The 13951-nt window shown below is 38.4% G+C and overlaps 1 protein-coding gene across 1 annotated transcript; it reads right to left on the bottom strand.

The window, feature by feature from the left end:
• Positions 1-250: 250 nt before the first annotated feature.
• LOC102921318 (neuropeptide Y receptor type 6) lies at positions 251-8347 on the bottom strand. The gene is made up of 2 exons (XM_006977673.3): positions 8118-8347; positions 251-2775 (listed from the first exon to the last, which is right to left on the bottom strand). Exon 2 carries the CDS (start codon positions 2630-2632, stop codon positions 1517-1519), a length of 1116 nt encoding a protein of 371 aa, XP_006977735.2. The 5' UTR covers positions 2633-2775; positions 8118-8347; the 3' UTR covers positions 251-1516.
• Positions 8348-13951: the final 5604 nt, after the last annotated feature.

Here is a 13951-nt window from a genome sequence, read left to right as displayed (position 1 = left end):
CTATTTGGAATCAGACTTTTTACAGGATGAGAAGTAAAGCTCTAGTTTCACTCATCTACATGTTGCCAATCAGTTTCACCAGCACCATTTGTTAGGCTCTAAAACCATATCCAACATTTGCCAAATGACTGTCTTTGTGACTCATTTGTTCTCAAATAGCAGAGAAAAGAAATTCTGATGAGAAGAGGAAAAGGATGGAAGGAAGGAGAAATGGGGAAGGCAGTGATAGTATTTCAAGAACTGAAAACAATTTACAGGTATTAAGAGAATTTTTATTCAAAATAAAACACATTTACATTTGTTTACAGTACAAATAGGCTGCAATTCAAATTTAATAGGTATCAGGGAGGTCTAATTGAGGGAGGTCTAATTGAAGCTTGTGTGATATAGTAAAAGGCTCTGAGTTAGCAGCTGTTGAAACAATAAGTCAATTATCTTGTTAAAAATAATCTAGGCGATGCTCCTATGGAATGTGGATCCTGTAATACTGCTTAAGTAACTAGAAAGATGATAGTTTTCTGATATGCTGTAGTTAATTATGATGTTGCTGTTGATAAAACATCCCAGTTTACAAAGTTACAATGACTCCTACTTAACATACAAAAAGACATCAGGATAAAAGGTCATTTTGTAATGAAATCTCTATTGATATAGGCCATTCATTAGTTAAAATGCTATCTGGCATGACTGGAGTGCTAATGAATTTGTGACCAGTTTTCCTAGTCTTAAAATAGCATTGTTAGGCCAGCCAGTGGTAGCACACACCTTTAATCCCAGCACTTGGCGAATCTCAGTGAGTTCAAGGCCAATCTAAAAAGCGAGTTCCAGGACAGCCAGGACTGTTACACAGAAAAACCCTGTCTTGAAAACCCAATCAAATCAAACCAAACAACAACAAAAAACCAAAACATTGTTAATAAAGAGAAATGTAGTGTTATCACAAGTTAAAGATCTGATTCAGACAGGAAAATTAATTATAACTACAATGTTCAGTTTAAATATTAAAATAAATGTTCAATTTTAACTTAGATACAATTAACTAATAAATAATAACACTGTATTTTCTGATTTAGCTAATTAATTGAACGATTATGTGATTGAAGGTTACGGTTTGGTCGGGAAGTGGAACTGCTTTGATGTGAAGGAGGCATAGCATGGGTTTTTACTGGCCATAGCCCAGCTGATAACTTTGTGGCTATTCCAGCGAATAGCAGGAATTTGTACCCTGGCTACCTTTGCTGTCCTTGTTATCTGCTTTCTCTTCTTTGCTCTTTACCACAGTGGTAGTGGCTGGGTTGTTTGGGTTATTCTTCCAAGGGGGAAAAAAAAAAGAAAGGGTGGGGCTAGATCTCTGTGTGTTCTGTGGATGAATGGGATAGACACGCTTAACTTAAAGCAAATCTGGGTATAAAGAGATTATGTGCTTAACTCTGGCTTCCTCTGTATCCCACCCTATTCCATGCGTTTCCTTTTCCTTCTTCCATTTCAGAAGGGCTTTGGTTTTGGTTACTGGCTTCTATACCCCTGTTGTTATGTGAGCCAGTCTTAATGATCCCTTGGATTCATCCGTGTGCATAGTGGACAGGGCGATATTTTCATATCTTTCCTGAGGTGCAACACACCCACAGTGGTGAATAAGCGTCATTAGGTCCTTCTGGAAATTTTTGTTGAGAAAGCCATAAAAAAGAGGGTTTATGCATGTGGAAACCATAGCAACCAAGTGGCAAATTACAAATACCAGGTCGTGGTGGCAGCTCATCAGCATCTCGTGATACCAGTCAAAGATGACATTGAAGATGTTTAAGGGCAGCCAGCAGGCGCCAAAAGTCACCACAATGGAAATCAACATCACATTTACCCTCTTGTTCTCATTGAGGTGGCTCTTATTTTCCCTCCTTCTGTCCACCTTTCTAGTTCTTTTTCGGAGGCAGATAACAATCCTCAGGTAGCAGATAAGAATGAAACCCAGAGGGACAAAATACTGGAGCATAAACAATGATGTGGAAAAGAGGAGTTGGTTCAGTTTGGAAGGCCAGATCTCTACACAGGCCACTCGGTGGGTGTAGATGTCATCCGGGAGAGAGAGATTGTGAAAGGGCTCATTGGTCAGGTGGTAGGACAGAAATAAGGGGACAGACAATGAAAGGGAAATGAGCCAAATCAAGACGATGCCCAAGTAGGCATGAGATACCCTGGGCTTCCAGCCACGGGGGTTCACAATCAGCTGATATCTTTCAATAGCAATCAATACAAGGGAGAATATGGACACAGAGATTGAGACACTTTGCACATAGGAAGTGAGTTTACACATGGCGTTCCCAAATACCCAGTGGTCCATTAGAGTGTAGACGACTGTAAAAGGGATGCACATGACACACACCAAGATGTCGGAGAGGGACAGATTGGCGATCAGTATGTTGGTAACATTTTGAGCTTCTCTCTGCTTCTTAAAGATGATGATGATAAGAGAGAGGTTTCCAAAAATGCCCATGATTAGGACCATAGTATACGCGGTGAGGAGCAAGAGTATGGCTAGAAAGGGGGGCTGACAGGATTCAAAGTAGGAAAATGCAGAGCTGTTGCTCTTGGCACTGCTTTTATTAGGTGCTGGTTGGTTTGGGGGCACTTCCATTATGTCGGGATGGTGTCAGCAGTGGACGTGTGGCCATCAGTTCTTGAGGTACCCCTGGCTCTGAAACTCTCAATGGATAATCAGTGGGCTGAATCCACTGTATTTGGTGGAAACATAAATGATGTCAGCATGCTCTTGTGATCCTGAAAATCAAACACAACCCGGAATATTAATGTAAGTTCCTGTTTTCGAGAGAGAGTCTCATATGCATGAAAGGATGACCTTGAAGTTCTGATCCCCCTGCAGGGATTATAGACATTTATCACTACACAAGATTTTCCATCATCCTGGGAATAGAACCTAGGGCTTCATGCATGTTAGGCAAGCACTTTACCAAGGGAGCTACATCTCCAGCCACAAAATCTTAACAATATAGATACTATTGTTAATAGTATAAATAATTCTACAAATAGGACAATGTTCCTGAGGATAGGGACATGAGTTAAGCGGGTCTCTTATTAGTCTTATCAGTAAGGAGTAAGACAAGAATGTGACAACACCCATGTAACTATGACAGTGGTGCATATATACACACCTTCTGCCTATTTTTTTCAGGATCATATGAATAAGTACTTTTTTCATCTAACAGATTGTGATTGTGCAGATCACTGAGGTAGAAATTGTATTGTAGATCCCGGAAGACTGTTTAGATTTGTATCTGTCATAGTGTGTTTGCATTCATTCCAAATCTCATGGCTAATATTTATGGTAACAATATTAAGAAGTGGGACTTTTAGGAGATAAGTAGGCCAAACAGTCTTTCCCATCATGGATAGCACCATGTAAAAGGGGATGAATGCTAAGGATGTAGCTTACTGGTAGAGTGCTTGCTTAACATGTACAAAGCTTTGTATTCCATCTGCTCCAAAAATCCATCCACTCATGCAGTCATGCATGCAGCCATCTAGCAAGAGCTTCCTGCTTCTGTCCCTTCTGCAACTAAGGCCTCAGTACTTGTCCCCTCTACAAAAGCATCATCCTGGGAAGCAGGCAGTGGTTCTCACCATACCTGAACTTGATGACATGTAGATCCTGAACTTACTAGAGACTAACAACTATGAGAAATAAACTTCTATCATTTATACATTACAGAACTTATAGTACCCCATAGGGCAGCACAAAGGAACTGGAGGAAGACAGGTTCCAGGCAGATGTGTCCAAGCTTTTGACCCTGGAACAGAACATTGTCATCTACAAGGTTCATACTTGAGAACAATGTGATTAAGTTATCAAAGAAGTGGAAAACTTTTAAAGCATGCTTATGGATTTTGTGTTATGCCAGTCTCATAGCTATCGCCAATCACTTGTAGCCTGCAGGCCACAGGTTGGGCATACCTGAGAGCACTGCTAGAAGTGATTTACATCAGATTCCTATCTGAAAAAACGGGAGTGAATAATGCCTATCTGTCTGAGTTGTGTGAAGATTACATAACATTGTGCAACTGAACTTTGTTTGGGACCATGCTCAGATTTTGAGAATCAAAGAAGGAATGAAATGCATAGCCCTGGTCCCATGGCTCAGCATAGTTTAGAGTGGTTATATTCAGTGGAATTATTCATATCAGGCAGGAGACATCACAAGCTTAATGAACTAAGAATAAACAGTGAGATTTCTGTCCTAAAGGGGACACAAGAAAGATGGTAGAGGGGAGGGATGAAAAATCTCCACATCTTCATTTATTCTTTAGGAATCTAGGGAAGGGAACACAAATAAAATTGATAAAGGAAACTGAGCAATAGGAATGGGAGGAGATGAACTTTTCTTTGCTGTGTGAAATTACTTTGGCCTGCTCTTCCCTGAGTTCAAAGGCTTAGAAGATTGTTACTGGAAAGAAAGCACCTCAAGAGTACTTTTGTCTGTACAATAAACCCCACAAAGAACACCATAAAAATACCACAAATGAATAGGAGCCACTGATAAAAGCAATGTACTTTATAAAGAAAGCCTTGAGGGACTTGTTGGTGATGTGGTGACAGGAGAAATAGCAATGTGTAAAAACGTTAAAATAAACGTTTAGGGCTTGAATGATTCAGGGTTTTTACAGGCCTGAAGTTAGCAGATATTGGCCGAAGGGAAATTTCAAAATGTAATAAAGTTCCTCATGTCAGTAGATAGACTTGAACTGTAGGTGAGAAATAGAAAGCTTTGATTGCTAAGTAAAGGCTTCCCACCAAGCAAAATTCACTTGGAGGAGAAAAGGAATGAAAAGGAGATGGACTGTAACTACATATGCAGTCTGGCGTGCTAGCCTGGTATGGGACTTTCCTCAAAGAGGACACATTTGCTAGGAGCTAGATGCCAGTCTTCTAGAGCTCAATTTCTTCATCAGTCAAATTAAATTTAAAAGTGGCCTCTTCATTTTACATTTTTGTATAAGGACCAATGAAATGATATCTTGAAAACATTTCATTAACTATTAAACACTCCTCATTATTGTATTGTTGACTGTGTCAGTTACTTGGGCAGAACTGATCTGGCCTCCATCCTCCAGACACTGGAGTGCTCTTATATCTGCTATACTCTTTCTATCTCCAGCATCGTATTTTATGGGAAGGGGTGGGGATATTCTAGTTATATCTAATTTACAGAAAACCAAGTCTCAGAAGGCCCAAGAAATTAGCTGGAGCCCAACAAGATCATCAAAGGTGTGTGTGTGTGTGTGTGTGTGTGTGTGTGTGTGTGTGTGTGTGTGTGTGTGTAATTTTCTCTACAATTATTATTGTTTAAGAAAAACACACTTTCCTATGAATCCTGTGAAGACAGCTCTGATAACAGCTCTCTCTTTACAGATGTGAAAATCCACAGAACTTTACAGAATCCCTAGTAGATGGACAGCAGAGAAAAGAGTAAATATCAGCAGACTTTATTTTTGCCCTTTCTTGCTGATGTCTTCACAGTAGACTGGGGGACTCACCATCTGCAACAGCACCTGCAAGGCTGTGTGGAAACTTATCTATTCCCTTGTATGTTGATTAGTATTCAAGGAAAAAAAATGCTCTCAAATCTATAAATTCCTAGAGAGGCTCAGAGCTTGTAACAGTCAGAAAAGCACTGGATGGGCTTCATCTGGGAGGGACTCAGAGATGAATGCAAGAGCTGTATTGCCCAATGCCCTCTGCACAGCTCAAAGATTAGTAGTGAAATCTCTAAATATGGACTTTAAATTGCACCGTAGGCTTTGCACTGTACATAATTGGTAACTCTAAAGTTTAAATATGTCAATCCTGCTTATCTGGAAGCAAAGTAATGCTGAGCTCAAGTTCATAAAAAAATTCTTAGGATACAATTCTATTTTAGGAATGTTCATCTTGGATTGCTTGTTTGGAAATGGGTAATACAAAACAGAGGTATTCTCCAACCTTCATCTTGATTATATTTTGCTCACGGAGTGCCTACCTTGACTTGTTTCATTTATTTCTTGTGGTGTAATAATTTCACATTAAATTAATGAAAAAACATTTTTGGGTTTATACATTTCAAGATGAACAAAATAAGAGAATTATTCTATGAAAATCTCCATGAACATTTTTATCTCCATATCTGGACAGGTTTTTGTTAGGGTGTGTTTGCCTTTTTGTCATTAACACAATTCTTTTCGGAGGGAAGGAAGGAGAAGTTGGGAATAGAATTTGGATGTGTTTGCCCTTGTTCACTCTGTTCTTTCCTTATCATTAACTCCTTCATATTCTGTCCATCTGTCCTTCTCTAATTTCTTTTTCCTCTTTTCTTAACTGTGGAATACAGTTAAGGAGAACAAAAGCACATTTTAAATTATTTAGAACTACATTTTGGCCTGGAAGAAACTCTAAATTCTTTGACTTGAAAGTGACCCCTTCTTCTGCCCTCCTCTCATTGGGCGGGTGCCACTCTGAGCACAACTCAAAACGCCTGGCTGGCAGAATTTCATTTTCTTGCCACTATTTTCTGCTGCTTCTTGCTATGCATTTCTTTTAAAGTTCTATATTTTCTATTATTAGTTGTTCAAAACAGGTCAGGAGCATTCTGTAACACACACACACAACATACACACACACACACACACACACACACACACACACACATACCACACACACCCTGAACTCACTTTCCCCCCTTAAGTTTCTAAAAATAGAATTTCTGTAGTTGCTTTAATGCAAATGGGATCTTTAGTTGTTAGAGACTTAATGATTTGCAATGTGCTACACTTTTTTTTTTTAGTTCATTCAACAAGCATCCATGTACTGACAAGGTGGGTTGTCGTAACCTGATCAGACACAATCTTGTGCTTTAATAGGAATGACACTTCATTTTTTATTTACAAACACAGAAATTAGGACCCACTGACTTGTTTGTGATCGACTAGAATTGTATATTCTAAACCATATACCAAAACATATTTTGTGTATTTGTTCATTTAATTTGTTTAAAAAATTAGTCAAATGGATTGTTCCATGAATTCAAATGGAACTAGAATTTTGTTACATCCCTAAGAATGCAGATCTACAATAAGTACCCACAATTAGCACCAAGTAACAAATCATACTCTCTCATGGTCTTATTCAAAAGTGAGTTGGCCTGACCATTCAATGTTATGCAAAACTCTTTATTCTGTTCAATTATCTGCCCAATAAACCTCAATTTTATATTTACCTGCTGTAGAAGTGTGTTGCATCTTATAGTTGGAGTATTGCATTTGACCAATGCATTTGTTTACTACACACACTTTAACTTTTTTTCTGCAGGAACTAGTTTATATGTTTTTTGTCTTGAACTCGACAAGTGGCTCAGCTCATGTCAGGTGTTTGTGGAAAACACACACATTTGATCACCCAGAGCTGCTCTTCAAATTGAGCTAACACACATTATTTGAATTGGCTTTACTTTTCTTTCTTTCTTTTTTATTTTTGAAAGGTAATGGCTGAGTTGCCATTTTAGGAATATTATGCTCCTCAATTCTTTTTTTTTTTCATTTTTCTTTATTAAGAAAATTTCTACTCACTCCACATACTATTCACAGATCCTCCCTCCTCCCTCCTCCCAACCCCCAGCCCTCTTTTCCAAGCCACCCGCATCCCCACACCCCCCAAATTGAGGTCTCCCATGGGGAGTCAGCAGAGCCCAGCACAGTGATGCTCTTCAATTCCTAAAACAGCACCTCATCAAATGTGCCACAGAAAGAAGGCTTAGCTTTACCAATGAAAATAAGTTTACTGACATTTAAAGTTTACTTACTAGCAGATGAACAAAAGTAGTTAAGTCCTCATTGTGTAAATAGCAGCTCTGGGAACTTGATATTTTTCCTACAGTAGTGCATTCTAAAGCTATGAATTTGTTTTTCAGATAAAAAAAAACACAAACACAGTTGATACAACTAAAATTAAAAACAGGAAAATTCCAATTTCTAATAACCTCATACTTTAATATCTTAGCACAAAATGCATATCTGAAAATCATATTTATGTGATTAAAAAAATTCTTACAACTTTATTTCCCATTTTTTTTTACCTGTTAGAAACTTCCAGCTCTATCACTGTCTCTTCATTTTCCTCATGCTTTCTTCCTGCAGGCTCGATATTTTTAAAGTTTATTTCTCTGCAGAAGGATGCCACATTAGCCATCTCTCCAAGTCCCAACACTTCCTTCTCCCCTCCTGATGCCTTTCTCCTGGAAACAATCTGTAGTTTCACTTCAGGAGCTCTTCCCTGCAGCTGGAGTCAGGACCCAGGCAGCGAGGATGGAGTTCTGCCATCCAGTGGGTGCTGCAGGCTGCGGAGGACGAGGCAAGGAGGAGTCAGGGAGCTGGGCAGCAGGGAACCCAGCTGCAGCTGCTTACAGGATGCTGTGAAAATGTCACAAGTGTCATTCTCTAGCATCTGCAGAAATGATAGTAATAGTGAATCTTGAAAACCTATGGCACTTTCTGGCATGTATAGTTATACTTTTCAAAAAGATTAGCTCTGTGAAAATCGGAAAGTTGATTTAAATGTCCCTGGGAAATTATTAGTAAATATTAATAGCTAGCTGCAGAAAATTTACTTTTATTGAATAGATGGATTTCATTCTACAGTATGCCATAATTTGTAGTATTAATAAAAATGCTTTTAAAATTGAAATTAACACCAAATTTCTTAGAAATAATTACATAAATTTATTTTTTGGGACAGAGCATCATGTATCCTGGGCTGGCTTTGAACATATTGTGTACTTGAGGTTGAATCTGGGATCATGACTTTCCTGTTTCCACCTGCCAAGGACTGAGATTACAGCCATGTACCACTATACCAGACATAAATACGATTTTTATCTAAGACTGCGACAACTGACTGCTTATGACTCTAAATGAAAGTCGGAGCTAAAAATGGCTTGTGTTTGATAAATTGTTAGAAGGAGACTTTTTCATGCAAATTTTGGTTATTTAAAATACATGTTCCCTTCATCTGTTACCTTCAACCCAGTAGGCCAAGTCTTGCTCTTGATTATTTTAATTCTAGACTTAGTAGTCCAATTAAATGTCACAAGTAAATACAAGATACAAAGGGCATAAGAAAAAATGAGACAGACCTGCTTGTTTATGATGGCTAATAGTTTTTATATGACCCACACATTTCTTTCTAATTTTTTTTAAACCAGATATTCTTTCCTGAAAATTGATGAACTGTCCTAGATTCAGTTTCATCTACATCAGATCCCAGAAATGAGCCCAGCTCCTAGGAGCCTTATAATAGTTAACAAATCATATGTGGCCCTCAGTATGCCAAAATGTAATGCTTTGTAGACAAGTGGAATTATTAATGAGAATTCTTGGAAAGAAACTGTCTGCAAAATTGATTAGAACTACAGTGATGTGGAGAAGTTGGATTGTTGTGGTGATATATTGTGTATCCTAGTAAAATTTGCCTGAAGGTCAAAGAATAGAACAAGCCACTAGATTAAACATGGATGCCAGGCAGTGGTGGCATGCACCTTTAATCCCAGTCCTTGGGAGTCACACTCCTTTAATCCCAGCAGTAAGAAGGAAGTAATATGGCTGGTCAGAGAATAGTAAATAAGGCATGAAGAGACAGGAACTAAAACTTTTTCTGCTAGAGGCCTTTAGGCTAAAAAGACCTTTTTGGCTGGACCCCTTTTGGGTGAGAACTCAGAGGATTTCAGTCAGAGGATTCGTGGAGTTGGTAAAATGAGATGTGGAAGTGTCTTGTTCCTTTGTTTCTCTGATTGTTCAGCATTTACCCCAATATCTGGCCCTGGAATTTTTATTATAAGACCATTTATGAATTGGTGTTACATCTGATGTCCAACTTTTGGGGCATGAATTCAGGGAAAAAGCCACTTGCTTGTGGCACAGGTTGGAGTTCCATGTGGCCAGAGTCCCCACCTTGCTGGCTAAGTTGTTGTTTTCTTTTTTGTTTTTTTCAAGACAGGGTTTCTCTGTGTAGCTTTGCACCTTTCCTGGAACTCACTCTGTAGCCCAGGTTGGCCTTGAACTCACAGAGATCTGCCTGCCTCTGCCTCCCAAGTGCTGGGATTAAAGGCGTGCGCTACTACCGCTGGGCTGCCAGCTAAGTTTTTTGTTGCAGCCTGTCTGCAGCAAACTCCATAGGTTTTGGGGCTCCAAACACTGCAGGAGTTAGCCACTTTCACACATTTTCCCTGTGAAGAGGGCTGGATCTTTCGCTTCTTTCCTCTCCCAGTGGGTTTTGGTTTTCTCTGGGCCCCCTCCTTGGGCTGCTGCCAGACCATCATCTGAATCATTGTTGTCAGCAGATTTGTTGAATCAATTCGATTTCTTTTTTTTCTTTTGCTTTCTTTTTTTAATTAATTAATTAATTAATTAATTTTTAAAATTACACTCATGATATTAATCACATTTGTGGTATTCATAGATTACATTCGCAGTATTCATTCAAATATATATATATATATATATATATATATATATATATATATATATATATATATTTAATTTTAAATGTTGAATGTCATTTCTTGAAGGGGGTAGGAGGTCTTAAATACAGGCAGCACAATGGGAGGACCCCGGAGGGCAGAAGTTTACTACTGATGTTTTACAATCTTGCATCTAAGCTGTTAATGCCCATTATTCAGGATACACAGACAAGGAACTTCCCTTAAGCATTCAGAAGGGTGGAACCTGGCAGGGAATTAGCATTGGGAGGATAGCAAGGTCAAGGTCCACAAGCAAGGCAATAGTTACCCAAAACGGGGGCCAGGTCCCTGCAGATCCCCCTTTTATTAAAAAATGAGCTTCTGACTTGGGTTGTGTGGGACGTCAGCAGGTCACCTTACCCGTCATGGAGACGCCTGCCCAGATGCTCTGTCTTGGGTTGGTGAGTGCCCCCCAGGTATTACCCGTCTCTGAATACTCATCATCATACTGGCTCAATCGTGTGTGGGCTGCATGGTTAATTGCTGCCAAAGATCTCAAAGTGGCACTGGGCTTGCAATCTGTGTGTTCGATACAGAAAAGACTAACAGAGGTCCTATCTCACCCATAGCCAGTAGGCTAAAGGCAACTGAGCCATTCCCTTCCAGTTTATTTCTGTGGGGCTGCCGCCAGGCCTACCTACCTCTGTCTGTCTCTGGATTTCTTAAAGGGAGGAATTAGTTAAAAGAAAATTTTTTTCTCACATTAAAAATTGGGAAACATTTTTACAATGGAGGGAGTTTTTTCTCTGTTTAATAATATGACTGACATTCTTTTTTTTTTTTTTTTTTTTTGATTTTTCGAGACAGGGTTTCTCTGTGTAGCTTTGTGCCTTTCCTGGAACTCACTCTGTAGCACAGGTTGGCCTCGAACTCACAGAGATCCGCCTGGCTCTGCCTCCTGAGTGCTGGGATTAAAGGTGTGCCACCACCGCCCACATGATTAACATTCTTAAAATGGAACAACCAAATGAGAGGATAATTAATGTTGATGGGATTTATGTAATATCAATTATAAATATTATTTGTTTGATTATTTCTGTTTTATCATTTAAAAAGTTGGTTAATATGAGTACCAAGATAAAAGTTTATGAAAAACTTGTTAAAACAGATCATAGAGATATTCAGACCCAGACAGAAAAAATTTAAAGGAGAACCAATCTCAGCATTGCGTTATAAAGTTACAGAGAAACAGCATAAGGCTTTCAAACAGCCATCCGTAATCTATCCAGCAACTTTACAGGAACTGCCAAATGATAGATCTCCCCAAGACTGTATGAGCTGAAGGGACTCCTGTGCAAATGTTAGATTTGAGGAGATTCAAAGCAGCAATAGCCTTATATGGCATCCACTCATCTTTTGTGAAGCATATGTTAAACTCGTGATCAACTTGTAATAGAATTATCCCTCATGACTGGAAAGGTTTGGTTACAGCAGTCTTAGAGGCTTGTCCCCAAATACAATGGAGGACCTGGTGGAAAATGAGGCCATTGAACAACAGAGTAGGGCTAGAGGTCTTGAAATGTCTCAAGATCAACTTCTTGAATAAGATAATTATGCTGATATACAAATACATTATTTTTTATTTTTTTAATATGGAATCATTCTGATTTTATTTTTTAAAAGAAAATTTCTTTTCATTTTATATACCAACCACAGATCCCCTCTCTTCCCTCTTCCCACCCCCCAGCCTTTCCCCCAACCTTTCCCCCATCCCCATATTTTCCAAATCAAGGTCTCCCATGGGGAAAGACAATCTTTATATGATGATCACACCCTAGCTTTATGCCAAATGGCAGCCTTGAATGCTTGGGACAAAATTGAAAAAGGAGGAAAGAAATATTGAGTCAATTATAAAAGTTATACAGGGCCCAAAAGAAATCTTCACTGATTCCTTACAAAGACTGATTTCAGCAGTAAATAGAATGATGCCAAATTCAGAAGTTAGACAAATAATTATTGAATCTCTGGCTTTTGAAAATGTTAATGCACAATGAGAAAGGGTAATTACGCCATTAAAATCAAGTTCATCACCCTTGGAGGAATGGATACGAGATACAATAACTATTGAATCTCATTACCATGATGATGCTTTTATAGGAGAGATGATTTCCAGAGGTTTGAAGAAAAATAGTAATGTCAAGTGTTTCGGTTAGGTAAATAAGATCACCTAAGATGGGACTGTAAAAAAAAGCATTCCTAGAAACAATGTTTTTCTCAAGGAATAATTCCAACAGAATGCCTCTCTCTTCTGGATTATGCAGAAGGTATGGCAAAAGTAGACATTAGACTAACACATGTAGATCAACAAAGGACAGACAGGGTAATCCTTTGCTTTTGCCATCAGGAAATGCCCTGAGTGGCCTCTCGCAGGCCCCCATGTCAAATCCCGTTCAGTCCTTTCCTGTCATCATGGAAGAAACTCCTTTGAAGGGCAATTATAGAACCTAATTACTATTATACAAAATCATACTTCTCTGGATGATAGAACAACTATTGAAGAGAAAACAAAAATTTAAATAGAAACCATAGAACAAAATTAAGATTAGAGTTGGAAACTCCCCAAAGTTAGAGCTGGAGAAGAGCTTTGTTTTTGTCTTTCAGGAAAATGAAGGCATCAGGCTAAGGAATCGGAAGACCATTGGACAAATAAGACATCTGAAGAAAAAGAACAAATCATCCAGAAAAAAAATTGTCCCATGAAATAGATTTTCTGCAGTGAACTATGACCACACCTAATAGTGACCTTTGAAGTCTTTGAAAAGATGATGTGATCCTACAACGACGATTCCATCAGGACAATGATAATGCCATTAAGCTGACAAATACCACCCAAAGATTGGCTTTGGGCTTCTCAGGACAATATCGAGATGCCTAGCTGAGATGATACAGCTTCACAGACTATTCCAATCATGACTTGACCATAATCCTAAATTTTCTTTGTGTTCCCATAAGACTACTAACACCCCCAATCAGCAGGAAGTATCCTAGAAAATGATACCCACATTCCCCCCAAAATGAATTATGAATGTTTGTCTTTGTTTAGGGGTTGGTTAAAAATTGTTATTGGTCACAGTCAATCTCTTTCTAAAAGAGGAAAAGGGGATATGAAAATATAAATATACCATATAGAAATGATAGGATAAAAGGGTAGATTACTGAATCTACTCTAAAAAAAGAGAGATATAGAAATAATAGGGTAAAAGGGTAGATAATTGAATCAACTCTGAAAAGAAAAAAGAAGATATAGATATAGGATAAAAAGATAGATTATTGAATATACTCTGGAAAAAAGATATAGAAATAATATAATAAATGGGTAATTATTGAATCTACTCTGAAAAGAAAAGGAGGAGGATATAGATATGATAAAAAGGTAGATTATTGAATCTACTTTT

Source organism: Peromyscus maniculatus, chromosome 19 (assembly GCF_049852395.1).
Source record: "Peromyscus maniculatus bairdii isolate BWxNUB_F1_BW_parent chromosome 19, HU_Pman_BW_mat_3.1, whole genome shotgun sequence".
Classification (NCBI taxonomy): domain Eukaryota; kingdom Metazoa; phylum Chordata; class Mammalia; order Rodentia; family Cricetidae; genus Peromyscus; species Peromyscus maniculatus.
This window is presented reverse-complemented; position numbering and strand designations above follow the sequence as displayed.